The sequence below is a fragment of the Mixophyes fleayi genome, chromosome 9, assembly GCF_038048845.1.
Source record: "Mixophyes fleayi isolate aMixFle1 chromosome 9, aMixFle1.hap1, whole genome shotgun sequence".
NCBI lineage: Eukaryota > Metazoa > Chordata > Amphibia > Anura > Limnodynastidae > Mixophyes > Mixophyes fleayi.
Genome location: NC_134410.1, coordinates 80,627,300 through 80,653,239, shown reverse-complemented (window position 1 = coordinate 80,653,239; position 25,940 = coordinate 80,627,300). Strand labels below are relative to the sequence as shown.

At 41.6% G+C, this 25,940-nt stretch overlaps 1 protein-coding gene across 1 annotated transcript; it reads right to left on the bottom strand.

Annotated features, from left to right (window-relative positions):
- Positions 1 to 7,347: 7,347 nt before the first annotated feature.
- Positions 7,348 to 23,933, bottom strand: ERCC6L (ERCC excision repair 6 like, spindle assembly checkpoint helicase). Its single transcript, XM_075184577.1, has 3 exons — positions 23,753 to 23,933; positions 11,006 to 13,484; positions 7,348 to 8,784 (listed from the first exon to the last, which is right to left on the bottom strand). Exons 1-3 carry the CDS (start codon positions 23,845 to 23,847, stop codon positions 7,489 to 7,491), a joined length of 3,870 nt encoding a protein of 1,289 aa, XP_075040678.1. The 5' UTR covers positions 23,848 to 23,933; the 3' UTR covers positions 7,348 to 7,488.
- Between the last annotated feature and the right edge of the window lie 2,007 nt (positions 23,934 to 25,940).

The window sequence follows — 25,940 nt, the reverse complement described above, 5'->3', positions numbered from 1 at the left end:
GACCCTGGGATACACCCCATCGCCGGAGAAGCTGATCCCGACGTGGCCTGAAGGAGGAAGGGCCTACTTCCGGTCCGGAGGCCTCGGGCTGGGTGACTGCTGCCCCGTCGGCGCGTTACTTTCGGTGGGGACAGGTCGAGGCGGCGCTAGGGAGATTCAACCCATCCCTCCTCTGGGGTAAGTGGACTCCCAGACCTGGTGTCTTTGGTGCCTAAACATCAGAAATAGTCCCACGGATTCCCTGGCATTTCCCCCCTGGTCAAGTTCTACAGGGAGCAACTGATCTTACCTGGTTGGAGGCAGCACCCTTCAGCAGGCTTCCACATCTGACAGGCAGCAGGGGCTCTGGATCTCCTGTGAAGTGTGCTGAACGCTCCCCTGTGTGTTGCACCTGCCTTACAATCTCGGTCCAATCTCATTTACACAGAGCTGGTCGCAAGCTGTGTTCAATATTACTCTGCTGCCCTCCAGTGGCTGATTGTTGGTACTGCAATTTCTATTACCAAAGCTGCAGATCTCTATCTACATACAGTGGCTCTGAAGCTGCAGGAGTTAAATAGAAGCCATAATATCAGCCCTCTTTTATCTCCTAACATTCTCCCCGGAGATTCTTCGCAAAGAGGGTCTATCTCCAGGACAGCGTTCTCTTCCTGTCTCTGGGTAATTGCTCCATTCAAGTCGCAGCATTCCTCGGTCATCTTTCCTCATATTCGTAATCGAAGAGGTCTGGACTGCAACCTGGCTGGACATTGTTCTGCTTTAATATAAACCGCGACATGGAGTAAGCTACGACACTCCGCATGGCCCCCGTGCCAGGGTTCTCGCTTGGAAAGTCGTGGAGATGTCTTCTTCTCTAATCTAAACACAGAAACTTTCACAACAGCCCTCTCTGGTTGATCTATTGGCAACTGACCCCCTGAGTACACAATGCCGAAGGGTGGCAGGAAAGAGGGTGGTCCGGATCTCTCTCAGGGCCTCAAGAAATTTGGGTTTTCAGAGTCAAAGACCCCAAGCACCTCTTCTTCACATCGTGAAGCTCACTCCGACTCTGACGATTCTGATTCCTCGCCATTGACTCGCAAGGATCTACAATCCTTGTTTCGGGAGGTTAAGGAGACAAGGAAATCAGTGCAGGCGGTTCAAACAGAAGTTCAAAAAGCTATCGGCTCACTAAGGGCGGAGGTCCAGTATCTCGGGAATAGGACAGACCTCCTGGAAACTAAAATGGATGAAGCTGCCTCTTCCCACAGGGACACGGTGACTGACATCCAACAATTGAAGCAAGACATGCTTCATATGCAGGAACAACAAGAAGATCAAGAGAACAGGGCCAGGCGTAACAACCTACGCATCAGAGGTATCCCTGAGGAAGTGGATCAATCCCTCCTAGACCAATATCTTAAAGACTCTTTGCTGGCCTAGCTCCTGCTACCCCAGAGGATCAGCTTCTCCTGGACAGAGCCCACAGAGCTCTTCGCCCTCACTCTCAAGAGTCCTCTCAACCCCGGGATGTCATCCTCCGATGTCACTATTATACTACTAAGGAAGCGATACTGCGGAAGTCTCGTAAGACTGACTCAATTTCATTTGAGGATGCCTCCTTGCAAATTTTCCAGGACATTGCTCCACTTACGCTCCTCAAGAGGCGTGAACTGAAGCCGGTGACATCTATTCTCAGGGACAATAACATTCGCTATCGATGGGGCTTCCCTTTCCGCCTCCTGGTCTGGCATCAGAACAAGCTTCATTCTGCTCGTTCAATGGTGGAAGCGGTCTAGCTCCTTGGGTCTCTGGGTTTCCCGGCCCCGACTTCTCTTTCCCATCCGGTAGCTTCGGCATCGCAGCCCAGCTCTATGGGATCCACATCGGCCCCCCGAAAGCTTCCAACTAAAGAGTGGACGACTGTGACGAAAACCGCTAAACCATCTGTTGCTGTCCCGCCTTGATAAATGCTCACTGTATTTCCTCGTTTTCCTATTTGTCTCAGAAACTACCCTGTTTCATGTTCCTTCTCTCTACATGACTGATCGCTGGTTTTCGGTCCCTCTCATGTAGACTAGAAGAAAGTAGGGGCCACTGGCTCCAGATGTTGGGTTAATCTGTTTTCTTACTAACTTTCTGTGTGATTACTTTGTTTTGTTCTCTAACTGTTTCAATATGCTACTCATCTACTGCCCTAGGATCATTTTCCTTATCTATGTTTGGCTGCTTCACGGACTGTGAGTAGTGAATTTGATCTCCTTCCCTCACAACATTCCCGTTCCACCTAGCTTGCTATATTGCTTCTATGACCCTGGCTGGGAGGTAATGTGGGCGTCCACACTTCACGGCTGGTTTCCCAGGCCCTGTAGGTGTTCGTATCCCTGGCCACGTTCCCATAATGGGTATATTGCCCTCGCCCGGCCCTTTTGTGCCACTGGCACTGCCCCGTATCTTCCCTGGCCGGCATCATGGACCAGGTGTGCCCTCGCACGCTGGCCCTGCCCACTACCCTTCCTCCCTCTTTTCCTCCACCTTTCCTTCCCTTCCTTTTTTACCTCAGGCACTTCTTCATACTTTTTGTCTTTATTGCATTTGTGTTAACTTGGGACTGTTCTTTTTTTCTTTTGTAGTGCAACCGGTCCTCGCTGGGGGACCTGAGGCGGCCCTGTCTTCACCTCCCGATGGCTCTTAGGATCTTCTCATTGAACGTTAAAGGTTTGAACAGCCCACAAAAGCGTACAACACTTTATCTTACACTTAAACATAGAGCAGATATAGTTTTTCTTCAGGAAACACATTTTACCCGTCACTTACATCCAGAACTGAAATCTAAACGGTACCCTTCTGCTTTCCATGCTTGTGACCTCAGACAAAAAAAGCGAGGAGTAGCTACACTTATTTCATCCCACGTAACCTTTGAGCTTTTGACATCTCATTCTGACCCTGAAGGTCGATTTCTAATCCTAGTGGGCAAACTCAATAATACTATATGCACCCTAGTTAATGTATATGGCCCAAATCAAAACCAGCGTTCATTCCTGGCTGCCCTACTCTTTGCTCTCTCAGGTACGCAAGGGAGAAGTGATTATGGCAGGGGACTTTAATGTTGTAGTAGATGATACCATAGATAGATCGTCCACTTTGCTCCCCCCCGTCAGCGGCTCGGAGTCTTGTAAATCTAAGGCCTTGGTATCCCTTCTTTCCCATCATCTCCTCTTTGACTCCTGGAGGCTCAGGGAACCCTCATCCCGAGATTACACATTTTACTCCCCGGTTCATGGTACCTACTCACGAATAGACATGGTCTTCCTCAGCCACGATTTGTCTTTAAAACTCAGGGCGGCTCACATACACCCGATGGTTTGGTCTGACCACTCTCCTATATCAGCTGACCTATCAGACATAGCACCCCGTCCTCGTGGCGTATTAATGACTCCATTCTCCATGATCAGTCACTTATTTTAGAGCTCCGGACCCTTCTTGATGAGTATTTTCTCTTTAATGACCTTCCTGATACTTCCCCCATGACCCTCTGGGAAGCCCATAAGGCAGTGGTTCGAGGCCACCTTATCAGCATGGCCTCGCGCCGTAAGAAGCTGGCCACCTCTAACCGTGCGTCATTAACTATTTAACTCCAGACTCTGGAGAGACAGCATAAACTCTCCCCCAATGAAGAGGTATTGACCAAACTTCTAAAAGGTGAGATCTGATCTGAACCTTCTTCTCTCTGAATCCACTGCCTCGGCCTTGAAACGGCTGAGGCAGACGTTCTACGAACAGGGAGATAAAGCTGACAGAATACTAGCATCCCGTCTGAGGGCCCAGAGATCTCAAAACAACGTCATGGCCCTGAAGTCTCCCTCCGGCTTACCTATTTACCGTCCCGACCAGATAGGGCGAGAGTTTCAGAAATTTTATTCCTCACTGTATAACCTGGATACTCTGAATCCCGGGAGTGCCCCTCCTGCGGATACAATAGCAGTTTTCTTGAGGCAAGCGAACCTCCCTACCCTTTCCAGCAGCCTCATCCAACAACTAAATGAGATTACTTCGGAGGAAATACTGGCAGTTATCAAGGCCCAAAAGACCTCCAAGGCCCCAGGACCTGATGGTTTTTCAGCAGCCTACTATAAAAGATTTTCCCAGACCTTGGTTCCTCACCTCAGCTCCCTGTTCAATGCGGTCTTACGTGGCGAACCTTTCCCGAAATCAATGTTAGAGGCGCGTATTGTAGTTATACATAAGGAGGGAAAAGACCCTAGCGACTGTGCAAGCTACCGTCCCATCTCCCTTCTCAATGTCGACATTAAGTTATATGCAAAGATCCTGGCTACCCGTCTGAATGGAGTCCTTCCGGGTCTAATCCATTATGATCAAGTGGGTTTCATCCCGGGTCGCCAGGCGAAGGATAATACTCGCCGCGCGATCGACCTTGTTCAAATCATCAATCAAAGGCGCCTCCCGGCCATGATGCTCTCACTGGATGCCGAGAAGGCGTTCGATCGAATCTCTTGGGATTTCATGACCCTAGCTTTGAAGGCGTACGGCTTCACAGCTGAATTCCTGACCGGGGTATCAGCCCTCTATAACTCTCCCTCAGCTAGGGTTCTGGTTAATGGGTCTCTTTCCGACCCTCTTTCCCTCTCCAACGGGACGAGGCAGGGTTGCCCCCTTTCGCCCTTAATTTTTGCTCTAGTGATAGAACCCTTAGCGGCGATGATCAGACAGTCGACGTCAATCTCAGGTGTGAGTGGGACCGCGGGAATTCAAGGTATCTCTCTTCGCGGATGACATACTGCTTTCTCTGACAAATCCTCAGGAGTCTTTACCCGCCCTATATAAACTTATGGATGAATATGGCCTCCTGTCTGACTATAAAATTAATTTTGTTAAATCCGAGGCCATGCTCCTCCATGCTTCCCCTTCCCTTAGGTCCAGTTTACAGACTAATTTTGCACTACGCTGGCAGGTCAATAAGATCAAATATCTTGGAGTTTATATCACCTCGTCCTATGAGATTGTATTGGGAAAATTTCCCCCCCTTCTGTCAAAAATCAAACAGGACTTGGAGACTTGGAAGAGCTATATCATATCGTGGCTGGGGAGGATTATTGCTATTAAGATGAACTTGGTCCCTAAGCTTCTGTATCTTTTCCAGACTCTTCCAGTGAGGGTTCCCGACTCTGTGTTTAGGGATTTGCATTCCTCCTTTCTAAAGTTTATATGGCGTGCCAAGCCCCCTAGAATTTCGATAGCAGTGCTTAAGAAGCCCAGGGCCCGGGGAGGCAGGGGATTTCCAGACATTAAATTTTATTATTTGGCATCCCACTTGACCCAGGTGGCGGTAACTTATGCGCCTTATCAGTCCATAGCCTGGGTGGACCTGGAGACCCACTATGTTGGGGTCCCCTCCATGGCATCACTCTGGGGTTTGGCTAATATAGATAGGCCACCAGCGGCCTCCTCTCTCCAATCTCTTAAATTCTGCTTATCCCTCTGGGACTCATGCCGGGTCAAATATAAATTGTCCTCCCCTCTTTTACCTGACTCCCCTTTGGAGCAACCCACACTTCCCTCCTGGCAACTCAACCCAACAATTTAAAAACTGGATAAAGGCGGGATTACGGGTGGTCTCGGACTTGGTAGTTAATCAAACTTGGGCTTCTATGTCTGAACTTCATCATAAATTTGAACCGTTTTGTCCGCTCTTCTTTGAGTACTTCCAGGTTCGACACTACACCATGTCTTTGCCCCCCCAGGAGGCTCTTCGGGCCCCGACCACCTTCGAGTACATGTGTTTACATTCACCTCTCACTAAGGGGATGATCTCCCAGATCTATAATTGGCTCATAGATTATACCTTCGATACTCCAGGCCGACATGAGCGGGAATGGGAAAATGACTTGGGTCCTCCTCCAGACGACTTATGCTGGGAGGTCAGGGAGGGGATTGCCAAAAGCTCGATCTCTACATTAATTAAGGAAACTGCCTATAAAGTGTACTATAGGTGATACTATACTCCTGATAAGTTGTCTCGAATGTTTCCTACGGCCACTCCGAGCTGCTGGCGGGAATGTGGCCAGAGAGGTACGATGCTACACATATGGTGGACCTGCCCTCACATAGTTCCCTTCTGGAACATGGTTCTTACACCCCATAAACTCTGTGTCAGAACAACAGATAAGTAAGGATCCCTGGTCATTCCTTCTCTCTCGCCCTATACCTGATGAGAGCGCGCCCTCTAACAAGCTTATCTCCCATTTTCTGGCAGCCGCTAAATCCCTAATAGCAAAGCACTGGAAAGACCCTAGGGCTCCCTCTATGCAGGAGTTACGGTCGTACATAGGACATGTCGCAAGCATGGAAAGTATAACATGCTACCTTCATGATAAATCATATAACTTTGATAAGGTGTGGGCCCCGTGGTACTTTCTAGAAAGCCGTAGCTGCCTTTCCAGTACGGCTCCTCTGTTTCCGCTACAAATAAAGAGTTAAAAAAAAAAAAATAGTCAGCCATCTTAATTCAGTACGTTGAGAGATAATAGACAAACTATTCTGACCTCTATTAAGGCTATACATACAAAATGTACCACATTCCATTATTTGGCAAGACATCAATTGCAAACGTGTAAATGTACAAAGGGATTAATAATCCGTTCAAATTATGATAGAATGACGTCCACAATACGTAGAAGATTGAAAGATATTGTTGTCTACTATTTAGACAAAATGATTGTTTTAACATAACTGCGACAATAAATGACAGTACTTCCTAGAAATTAGATACTAGTTACTGCATGGATACAATTACTTCTTTATTCTCACAGTTAAAATAGTTTTAAAAGGATATCCATAAATAATAACTTTAAATATAGAATACCCTTGTGCGTCATAAGAGATCACTACTTACTGTTTCTTTTTTGTATAGTAAATGCTAATTAGTGGTTATTATGGTAGACTTAATAAGGGGATGCTATTTTTTTTTTTTGCATGAGATAAATTAAACAAGGGGAGAGGGACTAAAATGATACAAACGAAATAAAAACCTGTGTGGTTATTTCCTTTTGAGTACTTACCTGTATTATGGTAGGCATGCATCTACAGTTTACTTGACTTGTATAATGCAGATGTACTTTGTTAATGAGCCTGCTTAATGGTGTTTGCCTGGGTAAAGAATCTGATTGATTTTAGAAGATTGCAAGTATAGTGATAAAGAGGAACATTTATTTTATTGGAACCTCTATTGGATCAAATCCAAATCCTTGGGTGCAGCTGCTAAAAGGAACATTCCACACAGATTTTACACCTTTTAGTGCATCCACAGTGCAAGACAAGCTTCCTATAACATATATTAGGCTTCGAAACCAAATTTGAAGCTTTATTTAAAGTTATACATTTCATTGTTCATTATTTTAATATGTTGTATTTACAGAAAATGGTGCTAATGACAAGCACAACATATTACATTACAGATATTTTGCTTGGTGCCATTTTATGTTTTTATATTTAAGAGAGCTGTCTGTACAGACTCAACGTAATCATCATAACTTCAGGGTCTCCTGATTTAATGTCAAGTGCTTTCAAAAAACAATCCAAAGCTTCCTTCACATGACCATCATCTTTAAGTTCCTTGCCACGTTTTACCAGTGTGGCGTAATTATCTTCGTGACAGAAAACTTTTGCTTGGGTAGTTTTTGTTTCTTGGGCAAGGTAGTCAACTTGTTCATCAGAAAGGAGTTCCACTTCACCAGTAGATTCATCTGTGAAGTCTTCATTAGAAGATCTTTTGAGAAGAAAGTGATCAGTTTTATAATCCTCTCTTGAAGTCTCAGAGACTGTTTCTCCAGCTGGTTCCTCTTCTGTATATTCAGTCTCTTCCTCTTCAACTACTTTAGCCTCAGACATTATAAGTTCATCTTTCGCCTCTTCCTCAACGTTATCTTCATCTCCATCATTAATACTTTCTTGAACATCTGTTGCTTCCTCTACAGCTACATAAACAAGAGACCTTCTTGATGCAACAGACCTGCGTCTCCCTAAACTACTGCTTTGAAGACAGAGCTTGTCGGATATGGATTTTCCAAACTTTGGCGTTGAAGCACTCACTCCTTTAACTGAAGGGCTGCTGAAAGGTGAAAACACCCTCTCATTCTCATCATTTATAAAACCAGAGCTTTCCGCCTCACTTTCAGAATATATTCTCCTTGTAGCTTTACGATTAGTGGAGTAAAATATCTCTTCCTCATCATCTGTGGTAGCATCAATTTTAAATCCATCAGTATTCATTTCCTGACAAGAGTTTAAAACGTCCATTTCATTGTGAGATTTCTCTACAATCTCTGTAGAATGGTCTTCAAGTCTGGGTATTGAATTTTCTATTTCTCTGCCTGCATTTCTAGTTTCCATTTCATGTTCCATGGAAGTTTCCAAGTTGCTGCCTTCTTGACTCATATTTTCTACAGAATCATCGAATACTAGTATAGCTTCCTTATATGGGGCCCCAGATGTTTCCATAATACTTCCCATTTCACCCATGGACATATGATGCTCATCTCTATCTAAGGAATCTTCTAGCACTAAATTGAAGTCACATGGTAACTGAGATTTAAATGGAGACAAACTGGTTTCTTCTTTGAAGTTCATATTTGGATCCTCCAGCCAAGATTGTTCTTGTTCGGCAATTTCGATGGTCAAACTTTCTGAATGCTCTGTACTTGTATTAGTGAATGAATTCCCAATAACTGAAACTTTTGAAGCCACATCCTCTTTTGCAAAATGTCCATTTAATAGACTACTTCTATCCTGTAAAGGAATTAAAAAAACATCAGTTTATCATGGTGTCAAAAAGAAAAAAGGTTTCACAATAAGATAATGGTTTAATATTTAAAGGGGTATACCCATGCAACAGTTTATTTACACAGAAATTAGGACATTAAATTAACTGGAAATGCAATCACCAGGTTTGAAAATGTGGGTTCCTAAGTAACTAAAAGCTGTAATTTGCGAGTGACTGTTCATGCACGAGTCCAACAGGAAAAAGAAGTGGTGGATTTAATAGTAGATTTGAAAGGTGTGGTGATCTACAGTATTTTTCCAGCTTTTTTAGCTGCTCAGATATGTTCTTTTGAGTTAAAATCATCCAACTGACTATATTGCTATACAGGCACTATAAATCAGTCTTATAGTGCCTATGTAAGACAAAAACAATCTTGCGATATACACCCACAATGTTGATCGTTGTTAGATTACAAGTTAACAACCTAAACAGCAAAATGGGTAACAGCCTATAGTCTACATGTCGGGATTTTAAAAACAAAAAAAACAAACTACATAAAAGATTATACTATAAGCTAGCCAGATTTGATTGGTCAGGGAGATGTCCTCGGGGTAAATGTTATCAAGTTGCGAGTTTCCGGTGGGTTTGGAAAGTAGAGATATTGCCTATAGCAAACAATCAAATTCTAGTTATCCTTTATGTAGTGCATTCTACAAAATAAAATGCTAGAATCGGACTGGTTGCAATACCTCCACTTTTCAACCCCACTGGAAACTCTCAGCTTGATACATTTACCCCCTAGAGTTAGAGCCTCTACCTTATATTGCCATAATTCGGATGGTGGGCTGGGCCTCCCAAATATTCAAAATTATCATCTTGCCACCATCCTCACTCAAATGGTCCTTTTCCACTCTAAACACACATACAAGGCTTTGGGTAGATGTCGAACCTACCCTTGTGGGCATGTCTTTACCATATAAGCTCTTATGGATTTCGATCAAAGACAGACCACCTCCCTTGTCTCTTCCTCCAATTACACATTTCTTACTCAGCATCTGGAATTATGGCAAACAAGCCTATCAACTTCTAGACTACACCCCTCTTACTCTTTTGCACTGTAACACCCCCCGCCCCCCCTCCATCTCCAGACACCAATAAATATGCGGCTAAATATGCAGTGGCTCCTAGGTGTAAGCAACACATACTTCCTGCCAATACGGCAGTAATTAATAGAGGTCAGATCTATCAATATGAATTTATAACGAGTATAATCCATGGCCAAACTGTCATATTTTAATCTGGGCACCCTGACTTAATTACTGTGAGGCCTCCTCTTAACTTTTTCCTCTGTAAAATATTTTACACCCTTCTCTATCATCATCCACTTGATTTGGAGGACCGTTTAAACATGTTATTACTACCAATCCAGAACCAACCCCCTCCCCAACACAACACCCATACTAACATTTCCCTATTACCCTCCCCAACAACTTCTTCACAGCTTTTCTGGACTCTGGAACATATTAGACATCTATTAAGGTATTTGATTCTACTTCCTGTTATACATGTAACATAGTATCACATTCAGAAATTTCATAATCTACGTTCTGGAAGATATTACACTTTTGGATTGAAGTGGGTTTCCCTTAATTTACTCTTCCTCCCCTTGTATTCTTTTTCTGTACCCCTATTTTTTATTGCAAAAACCTTTATATACTTTATTAAGAAATTATTATACCCCAACCTTAATATAATTAATTATTAGCATAAAGAAGCTGATAAGCAATTCTGACCTCTTAGTTTGTCCTGCATGTAGAATAAAAAAAGCCATTGCCGTATCTAACCAGCAGGAAAAAGATCTGCATTACAAGAAAATGGCAACTACTCTCCAACACACTGATCATAACTTACAGGTGCGCTACAAGAAATCGTCTGCAGCTGTCTTACACTGTGGACAAATAAGGGAGAAGTGTCATATGCTCTGTGCTTGCATCCTTCAATGTAGCAGCCCACTTTGAGCACTAACTATATGCGTATAGAAGATATCACTAGTGGTAATACTACATTTGTTACAGGTGTTAGGGGTATTTCACTCAGATAAGTAGTATGGGAGATCTATATATATATATATATTTCTTGCAAACATGATTTGATGGGAGATGCAGGGAGCTTAAACATTAATAATGCAGTTTCAGGTACTCATTTAAAAAAGAGTCATGTTACAACACCACCAATAATTTTGCTTACCAAGTTAAGGGATTTTCTTGCAAATGGAACAGGAGGTAAAATTTCTTCACTAGAATCTTCCAAATTGGTTATTTGGCACTTTACATTTTGTGGTGCCTCACATTTAAAAGGAACAGAGGGAAGATTTTCTTCATCAACAGAATCTTCAATTAGCAAACTGGTCCCCTGAGAGTTAACATAATTTGAGGATTGCCCTTTAAATGGAACTGGATGGAGATCTTCTTCTTCGCCACTAGAGTCGATTAATAAACTGTTCATCTGAGAGCTTACATTAACAATATCATATTCTGTAAGATCTACAGTTTCATGAGGAGAGCCAAGTGGTTTACCATTGGGAAGACTTTTTTGCTTTGGTTTTTCAGGAAAAACAGTTTGACGAAGCCATGCTCCTTCAGATCCTTTCTTTATCTGTTCCATTAGTTGTTCATTTATCTGAGATTCCATCTGTACTAGTTCATGAGCTTTCTGCACCCTTTCTTGAATGTACTGACCTTCACATTCGCCTTCATCATCATGGGAGGAAACCTCATGCGTATAAATGAGGTCATGGTCAGAAATGCCAAAAATCTCTAAAGTATGCAAGTATCCTATATGTTCATCAAGATTGGTGTCAGTTTTCCTTTGGGATGAATGCATATTCTGAAGCTGAATCTGGGTTGAAGAGGTTCGTGTATCTTCTAAAGAAAATAGCTCTTTTAACTCTTGCTTTGAAAAGTAGCGGAAGGGGTTTTTCTTATCACCCGTTGTTTGCCTTATTAAGGAGTCTTTGAAGATTTGCCTCCTGTATATTTTTTCTTCCACTGTGCCACATGTTATGAGTCTATAAATGACTACATTTTCCTGCTGTCCTATTCTGTATGCTCTATCAACAGCTTGAGCATCAGTAGCTGGATTCCAACTGGGGTCAAAAATAACTACACGGTCAGCTGAAGTTAGGTTTAATCCAACACCTCCAACTTGTGTTGTCAACAACAGTACAGAATAGCTTCTGTTACTCTGAAACATACTTAATCTTTTTTGCCGATCTAAAAGAGAAACCGTTCCATCAATACGCATGATCTTAAAGTTTCTGTTATGTAAGATGCGATCAACCATGTCAAGCATTTTTCTTGATTGGGAGAAAACGAGAGTTCTGTGACCTTGTTCTTTCAGTTTATGAAGTAGCTCTATCAGAAGTATAAGTTTTCCAGATTCATCAATCAAAGCCTTATCAGAAAGGTGGTCAAATTTTGTAACAGCCCCAAAAGCATCTTCTTCTGTCTCATCCCCTTCCAATCCAAGTTCAACACATGCTCTTGCAGACAGAAGTCTGGGATGATCACACAGCTTTTTTAGAATGTTCAATTCGGCTAGAGGAGATCTAGTAGTCATTAGTAATTCCTTAATTTGATCCAGAGATATAAACTTTCTATACACATCTTCCTGAATGGGCGATAAATACACCCATATTATAAAGTCATTCTTTCGTGTAAGAGAAGGCATCAAAGGAACTTTAATATTTGACTCAATGTTTCTCTGCTGGACTAGTACATTTTTATCTTGAACATCTTTCTTTGTACGTCTGAGAAAAAAAGGCTGAATAATGTTCATGAGGTTCTCGGATATCTTCAGTCCAAGAGCTTTTTCGCCTGTTGTAGCATCTTTTTCTCTAGCCCTAGTAATTGGATTTTCATACTCCATTTTAAAGGTCTTAGAGGTTCCTAGTAGTGTACCTTGACAAGCAAAATCATACAGAGCCCACATCTCATGTAGATTGTTTTGAATAGGTGTACCTGTGAGAAGAATACGATTTTTGGCAGGAATTGCAGAGCAAGATTTAGCAGTCTTGGTCGAGGACGTTTTGATTTTATGAGCCTCATCTAAAATAATATAATCCCACACAAACTCTCTTTCATTGCATGTAGACAGCTGTTGCCAGTTATTAATTAACATTTGGTAGGTGGTAATAAGGACACCACCATTTCTCTGGATTTTTTCAAGGTTTCTGGATCGCTCTTTCTTACTTGTGCCATGAAATTCATTCACTCTCATGCCTGGAGTCCATTTTTCAAACTCCTTAACCCAATTGCTGATTAGAGTTGTTGGCATAATCAACAATACACAATTGGCGAATTCAGAATCAAACATTCCAGAAAGGAAGGCGATAACCTGTATAGTCTTTCCAAGGCCCATATCATCTGCCAAAATACCTCCTTTTCTTCCATCTCTGTGTAGACTGTAGAGAAATGCTACACCTTCTTTCTGATGTTCAAATAACTTGCTATATAGTTCTTTGTAGAGCATTAAACCGCTTCCCAACACATCTATAAATTCATCATCTTCTTCACTTTGGACATTAAGCTCTTTAAGAGCGTCTTTGAGCTTTGCTATGCGACCTTTTAACTTTTCACTGGGATGTATGGAGTCTGCTTTTTGAAAAAATTCTATTGACTTCAAGAGGCTTCCATTCTTTGCTTCTTGCTTGGCATTTTTGATAAATCTGCAAAAAATCAATAAATAGATCATTTAATATTGTTGTGAAGAACGGATATGCTCAAAGGGAAAAAACAGATTCCAATTCACAAAAACTGACTAATATCTATAAATATGGTCCTGCAAATGGCATTAATATCCAGCAATATAAATTAATGATCTTTAAACCATGCACTAACATACTGTCATGCAAAAAGCTTTAGTATATGAGAAGACAATTGATGCAATAAAAAGCCTTAATGCTAAAAAGTCATAAGTTAAAACCATATGATTATTGGACAGTGTCACTAAAAACCATCATAAGAAAATTTATTATACTCAAAAATGTAAGGGAGCAATTATATAGAAAAATAATAAAGACAATGAGAAGATAACAAAAGTAGACAAACGGCAATGCAGAATAACTGCATATTTTTAAAGTTTCAAAAACATTTTGCAGGTGGTAATGAAAGGGGATCCTGTGATTTTTTTAATAAGAACCAAGAAAGAATATAGGTGTTCCTTAATCATTTACTCTCAACGGCCTAGGAGAGGCCCTACCATAAATACACGCCGTGTCTTCTTTTTGTGAAAAAAAAAAAAAAAATATATATATATATATATATATATATATATATATATATATATATATATATATATATATATATATATATATATATATATATATATATATATATATATATATATATATAGTAGCAAAAGCCTGCTACTGCAGAAGCAAACACGAACAACTTCCTTTTTATGTAGCATTGTCAGGATGATAAATGTTTTGACACTGTATACTTTCACAGCAATTATGGAGACCCTAAACGCTTGCTATACATAGACCAGCTCTCTCTCAAGACCAGCCAGCTTTCCCAGTGTTGGTCTCCCTGAACAAATAACACAATCAAGCTTTTATACATGATGCTCCTCCCCCAGCCATAGCTTGATGGACAGGTGACACACCCAGCTTCTCTTTAAAAGAAAAGACCCATCACTGGCTCTGTTTGCACAAACAGACACACTGTCTGTTTGCTGAGAGGAAATCATGTAGGTTAACAAACTTTAAACTACACATACGTTTTTACCTGGCGAATCATTTCTTCAGTCTGTTGTCTCTGCTGAATGGACAAAGCTGGCTCTATGGGCACTTCAGACTTTTCAATGGCAGTACTCGCTACCTGAGGAGGTTTCCTCATCATGCCAGGGTTTAAGGAGGTTAACATATATTTGCTCCTCCCTTCTCCTACCTAACTGGCGGACTCTGTAATTGACAGGACCGACAGCCTCTAGAACTTCATATGGACCCTGCCAATGGGCGAAGTTTGCTTTCCTGGGTGGGAACCAGGACTAGGACCTTGTCCCCAGGCTTGAAAGATCGAAAAACAGCACTTTTATCATAACTTTCCTCTGTCGTTCCTGAGCCTCTTTTACATGTTGCTGCACAATGGGCCCTATCTTTCCTAGCCTCTCATACATTTGTGACACAAATTGTACCAGATTTGGCTCCCTGGGACCTTGCTGCTCCCACCCTTCTTTTAACATATCCAAGATACCACTGGGCTGTCTCCCAAACAATAACTCAAAGGAACTAAACCAGTGGTTCCCAAACTTTTGCAGTTCACGGCACCCTTAGAGTCTCCAAATTTTTTCAAGGCACCCCTCCAAAATAATTACTGAGCAGTTCTGTTTAAGAAGTAGTTGGGTCAAAAAAATGTAATAAGTATTTAGGTCAGGACAGAAATACTTATTTAGTTGTATGCAAAAATGCCCCCTCTACATCCAGACACACTGCCCCCTCTGCATCCAGTCACTCTGCCCTCTCTGATGCTGCCCCCTCTCACTGCCCTCTGTCACGCTGTACCCCTCATCTGTCACACTGTCCCCCTCTGCCCCCAGGCACTCTACAGCCCGCTGCCCTCCTCCGCTGCCCCGCTGTCCTCCTCCTCCGCTGCCCCGCTGTCCTCCTCCTCCGCTGCCCCGCTGTCCTCCTCTGCTTCTCAAAGCCATAAAAAAAAAAGAAAGAGCACATAAACTTACCAATCCGCCAGGCGCTGGGACCCAGCAGCCTCCTCTCTCCTGCAGCTTGTTACTGACGTCGATATTCAGCGACAGCTGCGGGAGAGAGGAGGCTGCTAGGTCCCGGCGCCCGGCGGATTGGTAAGTTTATGTGCTCTCTTTTTTTTTTTATGGCTGGCCTGCGGCACCCCAGTGACAGCGCCGCGGCACCCCTGAGAGCCGCGGCGCAGTTTGGGAACCGCCGGACTAAACCCTGTTGAAGCTTGAGGTACCTCACGGATGGCAAACATCAAATAGGGAATAAGAGTGTCCCAATCTTTTTTCTCTTGAGCCACTGCTTTCCTGAGCATGTGCTTTAATGTGCGGTTAAAGCGTTCCACCAAGACATCTGTTTGTGGATGGTATACAGAGGTGTGAGGCGCCGTAACCTCTAGCAACTGGCACATGTCCTTCATCAGTTTAGACATGAATGGAGTACCCTGATCTGTGAGAATTTCTTTGGGTATTCCCAAGCGTGTAAACATCAATACAAGTTCTCTAGCTATGGTGCTGGACTTTATGTTTCGTAGGGGGAATTGCCTTTGGATACCTGGTTGCATAGTCAAGCACCACTAGTATATATTGGTGCCCACGTGCGGATTTTTCCAGTGGCCTCACAAGGTCCATAGCTATCCGTTCAAAGGAAACTTGTACTATTAGTATTGGAATGAGAGGTGCCCTGTACATGGGTTTGGGACAGGTTCTCTGACAAATGGGACAGGACCGGCAATACTTTTTCACTGCCATGTGTACACCGGGCCAGTAAAACCTAAGCAGAACTCGTTCCCGTGTTTTATCCTCCCCTAGGTGTCCCCCACAGACGTGTGTGTGTGCTGCTTTTAACACTAGGGGTACATAAACCTGAGGAACCATTAATTTTTCTACTTTCCCCCCCTGTACATTAGCAACTCTATACAGGAAATTATTTTTAACAAAATATGGTATACCTTCTGCAGGCTGGGCGGCTTTCGCTACCCCATTTACCTCAGTCACACTTTTAAAGGCATGTTCCAAAGTGGCATCATTAAGTTGGTCTCAAGCAAAGTCCTGCAGAGGAAACAAAATTGGTATTGCGGACAAGTCCGTATCCTCACTGACAGGCGGGGTAGGCTCATCTGCGACATCACCAGCCAATGCTAGTTTGGACTGTCCATGTTTCTCCGCAGATGGATGCTTTTGTGGAACTCCTGCTGTGACTCCCAGGATGGCATTCCGGTTTGGCGGTTCCAAAAGACTGATGTCCAGATGCTGTGGATTCTTAGGCGGTTTCTTTAAGACCGGGCTTCCGACCGTTGCATCAGTTGCCGGCATGTCCGGTCGGATCCGCTCACCGAGGACATCATTAAGCAGTGGGAAGCCTCGCCCCAAAATAAGTGGTTATGGGAGTTTAGGTGCTATGGCAGCTATCACCATAACAGTTTTGTCTTTGTGACTGGTATTATTGTTCTTTCATACTCCTCTGTCGTGCCATGTACGCAAAGAACCTTCACCTTGGGCAACCGAGAAGTTATGGTTTCAGGTAAGGCAGAGCTGGAAACCAATGAGAGTTCACTCCCCGAGTCAACCAAGGCCAGAACAAGGTTTTGGTTGATTAGCACAGACACCCGGAACAAACAAGGACTTCCTGATGTGGGACTCATGGTAAAACAGCTTGGAAATGCAGGCTCAATATGTGCCACGGAACAGTCCATGGGTTACTGTAGTTTAGGACACTCTGCCTTAAAGTGGCCTGGCTCACCACATTCAAAACACTTCAGATTAGACAGCTTTGCACCTGGCCATCTGTCCGTAGCAGTTTTGCCATTGGGCCCTGTAGCAAGGATTGTCAAACCTGGCTTTTGGCGTGGCACCGGCTTTGGCACAAATGCAGGTTCTTTAGTCATTTGCTGTAGCGCACAAAACCTTTCTACCACGGTGGCAAGCTCTTCATACGTTTGTGGGTCTGATTGCAGAACCCACCTTTGCAAATCGCGGTTCAGCCCCCGGATGCAGTGATGGCCAGAACTTCAATAATCCGAGAAGGCGAATTCTCGTCAGGCTGCAGCCATTTCTTTAAAATTTTAGAAAGCTCAGCCACTTGCGCTCTGACCGGTTTTTCTTTATCATATCGCCATTGGTGATAGCGCTGGGCTCGGCCTGGCCCGGAAACTCCAATGCGAGCCAATATCTCAGACTTTAGGCACAAATAATCAGAGGCCCGTTCCTCATCTAGATCCATATAAGCTCGCTGAGCTTCACCAGTCAGATATGGCGCAAGTCTCTCAGCCCAATCTTTAGGAGGCCATTTTTGCAAGTCTCTCAAAAGACACCAGATATGCTTCTACGTCATCAGCTGGTGACATTTTCTGCAGAACCGGGCCAGGTGGTTAATTTCTGTCATGCCTCACCTGGCTTAACTCTTCCCTTAAGAGTCTTTTATTTTCCACCTGTGCCTCGGTGACTCGTAGCATCTGAGCTTGCTGCTGTTGCTACACAGCGGCCACATTCACAAGGGTTTTTAGTACTTCCTCCATGTTGATGTCTGCGCGGGTTGGGTTGCGGAAACTTGCTTCCCGGAGCATCCCACTCCTGACACCACTTGTGGCAAAAGCCCACTACTGCAGAAGCACACACGAAAAACTTCTTCCTTTTTATGTAGCATTGTCAGGATGATAAATGTTTTGACACTGTATACTTTCACAGCAATTATGGAGACCCTAAACGCTTGCTATACATAGACCAGCTCTCTCTCAAGACCAGCCAGCTACCCCAGCGTTGGTCTCCCTGAACAAATAACACAATCAAGCTTTTATACATGATGCTCCTCCCCCAGCCTTAGCTTGATGGACAGGTGACACACCAAGCTTCTCTTTAAAAGAAAAGACCCATCACTGGCTCTGTTTGCACAAACAGACACACCCTGTCTGTTTGCCGAGAGGAAATCATGTAAGTTAACAAACTTTAAACTACACATACGTTTTTACCTGGTTTAATCTCAACCCAGGTGCATAACTGTGCCAATGTTTTATTCTGTTTGTTTACTTTCTCTGCCTCTTGTCAGATAAATGCCTCCCTTTGTTACAATATACATAAAAAAAATAATAATATTATATACACACACACACACACACACACACAATGCAGCTCTTATACCATTAGCAATTGTACACCAAAGTAGGCAAGACTTTTAGGTGAGCCAATATTTGTGATTATAATAGTGTTTAATCTTCGTGTTGTATCTTCACAGTACACAATCATGAAGCTTCTTAGTAGAAAAACTTTACACTAGAATGCTGTGATTCAGAGGATAAACATCTTGGCAATGAAACAGCTAGAGGAAACTGAAAGCAGCAATTCTTTCATTTTGAATACAGTCCAGGCCTGTCCCAACAATAGGTTAAAAAACACTGCACAATAACTAGAACAATCTATAACCCCTATTTGGCACTCAAATATATCACCTAAAATACCACAGCTATTTCAGGAGGCTACATCTTCATCTAAAACAATCCAAAAACCAGCGCAAACTCACCATGAAAGCGTATGGGGGAGAGAGACATGGGACCCCTTGTCCAACGAGGAAGGATGGAAGGAAATAAGGGAGGGATTTTGACAGCATTTAAGGAAACAGCCTACAAAATATATTGTAGACGGTATTACACTCCTGAGATATTAAGCAAGATGTGCCTTGCTTCTAACTAACTCTGGATGCAGGAGGACACAGGAAACATTTGTCCAATTATAGTGAACTTTCCCTTCTGCTATAAAATACAATTCCTTTTGAACTCTATGCTTGAAGGTCCTGTAAAAAAAAAAAAAAAAAAGATCCCTGGACCTTTCTTTTTTTTGCGTCCCACGCACCACCCCCAGAATTTAAACAAACACTACAAAACATTTATGACTGATATTTTAGCAGGGCTTATAGCCAAAAACCCTCAGCCCCCTCAATGCCAGTCCTTAAAAACCATACCTGGAATATACCCTCAAAGGGGAATAATAAATATAATACACACAAATTATAATATATATATCTATATCTCTAGCCACATACACACACACACGCAACTGTTTTCAGTAAAAGTTTCTTCCTGTTGGAGGGGGGTTGTACTGAAAGGTTGCTGGGATGTCAATAAGAGACCGGTAGAATGCTGAGCTCCATTCTGTCCACCGCAGACTTTCCAGATTACGGATGTGTTCCCGCTTATAATGCACAAACAGAGATCAGGTTGAATTGGCTGTGTGTCTACAATGAAGCATCCTAACTCCAGGCACCAGATACGGTACTAGAAGTCACAAAAACAACCAATATTTGTATGATGTTTACTTTGGTTTTCAAAACAAGACAACATTTAATCTTGAAAATTGAATCACTGCTCGATTAAATTGGAATTTAATGCGCCAATGCCAGGACCCCACGACTTTAACATCTCATTTACACGTTGGGGGTCCTGGCATTGCCGATTTAAATAGCGAGATATCTGTGGCTACGGAGAGTGACGTAAATTCAATGTGCCGGCATTCAGAGGAATCGGTATGTAGCGTAAGCATGCCCAGGGTGTCCACTGTCATTTTTATTGCAAGTCATTATTTTAGTTTTGTAGGCATTCTTTAAATCTCAATATTTTTGTAGGTTTAACCGATGTCGTTATAGTGGTAGTCATTAATATGACTACTACCAGATAAGACTCAGTCAAAGTTACAATCGTTTGAGATAACACATTGGTTGGAAAATTCTTCAGTGTGTACCTAGCCTAAGCTGCACCTCATAACAATGAACATTTGAGACAAAAAGGTATTTACATTAGCTAACAGAAGCAAAATGACTTCTGTTGTCCTTATTGTCACACAATATGCCAATATTCTTTATATTTCTAATACATACAATATTGCAGGTAATAGCAAGGGCAAAATGTACCTAATAACATGAAATAATACACAGATGCTCTGGTGTGAGATATATATATATATATATATATATACACACATATACACACACACACACACACACGTATATTACTTAGACTGGGCCAAGGATTAAAAAGTACATTAAACTGTGAGAAACGGGTGAAGAATAAAAAGTCATCAGTCCAATAGCAACCTGTTTCATCACAATGTCATTGCACACCTCCTGATTATGTGATTAGTCACTGGCAACATACTGACAGTGAATAACATTATCCATATTAAATAATGAACAAGGCAAAAAACAATGCGATCAATGTGTATAGATATAAATGGACAATATCAAATCCGGAAACAGCCATGTTTAAACATTTAAGCAATGAGTAATTACATCTATGAATATTAACATTTGTATCATTCATTATTACTCCAAAGAACGTGTCATGATTATGACTTAATCAGAAATTAGGAAAATAGTATGCAAGGATGGTCTTGATTATTCCCAAAGATAGGAATTTTAACATGTAAAGTCACTGTGTGTAAGTAAGTCATGGGTTAGTGAATGCTGAAATCCACTCAGAGGTCTGGGGCATGTCACCTAGCTATATTGTTTATCCCAAGATAAAATCAGCCGGTCACCTGCTTGACCCAGGCCAGATGCTGTGCCTGCAATAGTTATGGTTCCCCCCAAAAGGTTTATGTTATCGCTCTGTGTAGAAGATTAATCAAAAACAATACTTTTAATAATCCCTATTTGAGAAGATCTCTGTACTTATTTATAACGAGTGGAAACAGTCGCATGACATTTGTCAACCACATAAAGAAGACATACAATAATATATCTTCCCAAGGCCTCAGCTAAACTATTTGTGTTTCCTACTGCTATGTGCGGAAACCATATTCAGTTTATAAGACATAATATTATATCTCTATTATGTCTCGGAACAGAGAAATCTTGATTAAAACAGATTTGCAGATACACACTTCTTTCAGGAAGGGAGAAAGGTAAGCAAGAGGACTGTTTAAAAGGTTTATGAAAATTATGATAAATGATCAGTTCATGCAGCTGATGAATTGTCCACACCTTCTACTCTGTCCCAGACAGCAGAATACACAAAAGTGTATGCAAGCAATTACTATTTTTGTTTTTAACCTTGTTTTATTTCAAAGAAAATAGTTTTGCAATTATATTTATGTCAATTTTATCACTATTTTTACTCAATAAACACTGACTTTTTTAATCGTATTAAATGCAATTTAATGTTCCGTCTTTGTGTTCTTAAAGAATTCAAGTGTTAGGCTAGGTACACACTGGCTAATTTTTCAGTCTTACTCAAGTAGCTCATCTTGGACCTCCGTCTAAATCTACTTGCACTCACACTTATTGCGTCCATTCCTGCCTTCTCTCTTCTCTCAATTACCCCTTCTTTGCTGGTGCCCAGATTAATCCTCCTACCCACTCAGCCTCTGAGACCACAATTCACTTGACTATTGCCCTGCCCCTTTCACATTTCAGAAGCTTGGTACCCTTCATTAGCAGTCAGTGACTGCTATTTTCAGTTATGCCCTCTACCTTGTGTCGAAGTCAGCAAATTGGATAAAGTAATTTCAATTAATATCGAGCAAACTTGGTTGTCTTTGTCTGAAAATATGCGTAGAGCACGCTACAGCGTGGAAGGGCGTGCCCAGCCGCAACATGTGGCAATAACAGTTTTTACACTTTTGTATACATTCGCAAACACACACATTTGTAAATAGTACACATTAATTGTAGTTGCAACAGTTATTTATTTCGAAATATAGTAGTGTTTATGTGTAATATTATAAGTTATATGCATATTAGTAATACATATGGTACAGGTTAAAGGAAATGTGTCATGTCTGGTATCATATTAATCCCCTTTACATCAGCAGCTGTCCGGTTCATTCGGCAAAGAGATCACACATTGCATACTCTAGTTATTGATGTTAGGGAATAAACCTTTAATATGATGCTGACTATAAAATGCTAATGGACTAGTTGAAACTGGAGCCTTGGCGGGAAGAAAGGAGTACATCCCCTGGAGAGATGACCCCCACCTTTGGATTCTTTAGTTTGAACTAGCCTATGATCTGCAACCCCCTGGACCTTCCTGAAGCCAGGACCAATAGAAGCAAGCCACACCATCTACATTGTTTTACTGTATTTCTGTTTGCATATAAGCAGGAGCTTTTCATCTAGTGTTCAGTCATATTGACCAGACTTCAGACCTGAATGACTGTTCACTGGATCCAGAGCGCCTGTGATAAGTAACAGCTGTAATTATTATTGCGCTTGAATTATTATGCTACTTTTTGAGAATAAATATTTGTGCATTGGAAACACAAATCGAGATTTGACAAACGTTATTGGATAGCGACAAAACGGGCATAACACTTGTCAATTAACACCCCTTCCTTGGCCATAGCTCCATTACCCAATCGTCCATTTGAGCTTGAATCCAGCTCCCTTCTCCACTTACTCATCCCCTCTTGTGGTTTCTGGTCCTGACCTACTCCTCCTTGGTCCCCAGCTTCCTCTACCTCCATTTTCATAGTCATGCTTTTAGTGGTCCTAGATACCTTATTCTCCACGGTCATTAACTCTGCTGTTTTTGACAGACATACTTCCTCAACTCACACCCTGCCCACTATGTCCACAACCATCTTCCTCTTCTCACCCCTGTTAAGTCTGATCCACATATCACTTGACTACTAGCACCTCAACAATGTGTCCAGCCAGCATTCTTTATTTCCATCACCTCCCCAATTATTTCTGAAGGCTTCATTTTTTATTTTATTTATTTTTTTACTCCATCCCTCCCCCATTCCTTGATGTGTTAGAATCCAGACTTCTCCAACTCTGTATGTAGTTCTATGTCCAGTCCATTGCTCCCAACCTTCTCCACTCAAAATGATTCCCCTGCCATCTCATTCAGTCCCACTTAAACACAGTAAAATGCAATCCACTACTCTGATCGTCAAATTCACAGCACTAAGCTACTTACTATTAAGTGCATCTAAACACTCTCCCGAGATGCATCCATCAGTACTAATGTAAGGGATCACTGTGATTGTGTAGCATTACACAATATCTGACTAGTAGTTGTGCAAATACAAGTAATGCAGGGGCCTGTAGTTTCCCAGCAAATGGAAAGCCACTGGTTACTAATTTTTGTTTATTTCACATAGATCGAAAAAAAATAAAAAAAAGCAACCCCCAGCACAAAGAAAAACAAAACAAAAGCATAAATACTCAATTAACTTAGGAAATAACAAAATAAACACATTTATAGCAAATTGCGTATACACACAGGCAGCCACACTAATAGTTACCTTTCATATGTCTCCGCTACTTCCGGATCTACTTGTTTCTGTGTCAAAATACTGACTTCATAGGACCCCGGTTGTTGTCTTTCTTCCGTCTCCATGAAGAACGTGCAAAGAACCGGCAGAGTAAATCAACGGGAACAATGCTCAGACACCATACCAGGCTGATGTGCCGCCACTATTTCAAACCCGCTTCCCAGCAAGCACTGCACGGAGGCGGAGCTACCATCGACCTTTGTAGTGATTGGCATGTGCCGTTAGATAGACACATCGTCCACTTCCTGCCAGCTGACGTAGTAAATTATTCCTTGTTGCCAGGCATGGAGCAGCAGTATAGACGGGAAGATATCGGTTTACCCTAATAACCATTTATATTTTGGAGCAAAATTAAATAGGATTTTCAGTAGCTATACATCATATATTATCTGTTATCAACTATTATTTTCATATTATTTTTTTTCCAGTTTTTGAGCCATACGGCATTTAGTATTTTAATATATATTTTTTTAATAGCCTCAATTTTTATAAGTATTTATACTTTATGTAAGGTAGATATAGATTCATCAAGACACGTAAAGCAAACGTAATGTGCGTTTCAAAAATATAATGTGTGTAATTCGGGCATATGCACTTCTATCTTCTATTTTCGACTGCAAGCGGATCTGCAGAAATATCTCTTCTTGAATACATGCATCAGAACTCTTTTTATATACGGCACTTGCCATATTGAGACAGACACGGTATACTGCAGGGTATGTGTAATATAAAGTCACAGCAGGATGCCCAGGAAAAAAAATATTCAATTATTGTCACATGTTAATAATATAATCATTAATAAAAAAAATATTCAAAAAAACATTTTTTTTTTCAATTTTACATGAAATACATTTATCGGGAAGTTAGCAATATAGCAATATCTACTGTACATAAAATTAATTTTTACAGTTGCTCTTGATTGCAAATACGTGTTATAGATTGCATATACAGCCATCATCACTAGTAATTAACACATCAGACCTGTAGCTCAACCTTGGCACGCCCTTATTCTACGTTGAAAATATGCATACGCCTCTGCCCTGCCCCGTTTAGCCTCCTTGAAATCATAGGCTGTCGGAAGTGTTCTTTGCGTTCAAAGAGGATTTTGATGTACTTGAGTTCACTGGCATATAGTCCTTTTCTGAACATGTGTAGTGCAATTTTACACAAAATACGGCACGTGTCAGTATTTACGTTCCTTAGGCACAATATCGTTATTTTTTTGTCTATTATTTTTAGCATAATTTATTCTAAATCTTCATACAACTCAGCTTCAGCTCCTTAGATGACACCTACTGATGGAAGAAGGCACCTGTTTTTGAGGCAATCATTACAGATTGAAGAAATCTGAATTAGTAGCAATCACACAAGCATGCAAATTGCCAGCTGACAAAACCATTAACATTTACATTGATTCTCACTATGCATTTGGAGTAATACGTGATTATGGACAAATATGGGACCTGCTAGACTTTAAAACTTCAGCTGGTAACTCTATCCATAATTTTCAGTAGGTAGAGACCTGAATGCTTTTCTGCTACATAAATCTGTTGCAATCATTTAATGCCAAACCCACAATAAAGGTTCTGATATTTTCAGTACCACAAATGAGCATGGCGACATGGCCACTAAATATGCTACTCTTTGCGCAGCTAATCTTGCAACCTGCCCCGCAGCAGATGTTTTGACATCCAAGCATGTGTAAACAGGATTCTGTGGACAAAGCAACCAAAGATTTCATGACCCTTTTGACGTATTCCCGACACGCAGATTCCCATCCTTGTGGTCTGAGGTTTCTCTATAGCTTATCCTCCTTTTGAATTGATTGCTATCTTCTTAGTCTATCACAATACTCTCATTTTATACTGTGTTGCTAAATTCTCCTTAGTGTTTCACTTCCCCGCCACTCGCATGTCCTCTCCTTTCTCTCTTGTTCCCCTGCACTCAAAAGTCTCAACTCTGTTGCCCTTTCATGCTCCCTGTCACCTGACCCTTATCTTTTCTAATCATAGTCCTTCCTGCTCGTTATCTCAACACATTCCTCATACACATTATTTTTTCTAATTTCTAATGTCAAAACTGTTTTTCTATATTAGTATTAACATTATTTAAACAATTTCAGTAACACTGGTAACATAAATAATCATTCTCATTAACA

Bases quoted from the DNA above. Each gene is read 5' to 3' on its own strand.
- ERCC6L (XM_075184577.1), bottom strand. From the start codon at position 23,847: ATGGAGACGGAAGAAAGACAACAACCGGGGTCCTATGAAGTCAGTATT. The intron at 13,485-23,752 runs GTAACTATTAGT...GATTTTTTGCAG, and splicing joins GTAGCGGAGACATATGAAAG to ATTTATCAAAAATGCCAAGC. The intron at 8,785-11,005 runs GTAAGCAAAATT...ATTCCTTTACAG, and splicing joins CAAGAAAATCCCTTAACTTG to GATAGAAGTAGTCTATTAAA.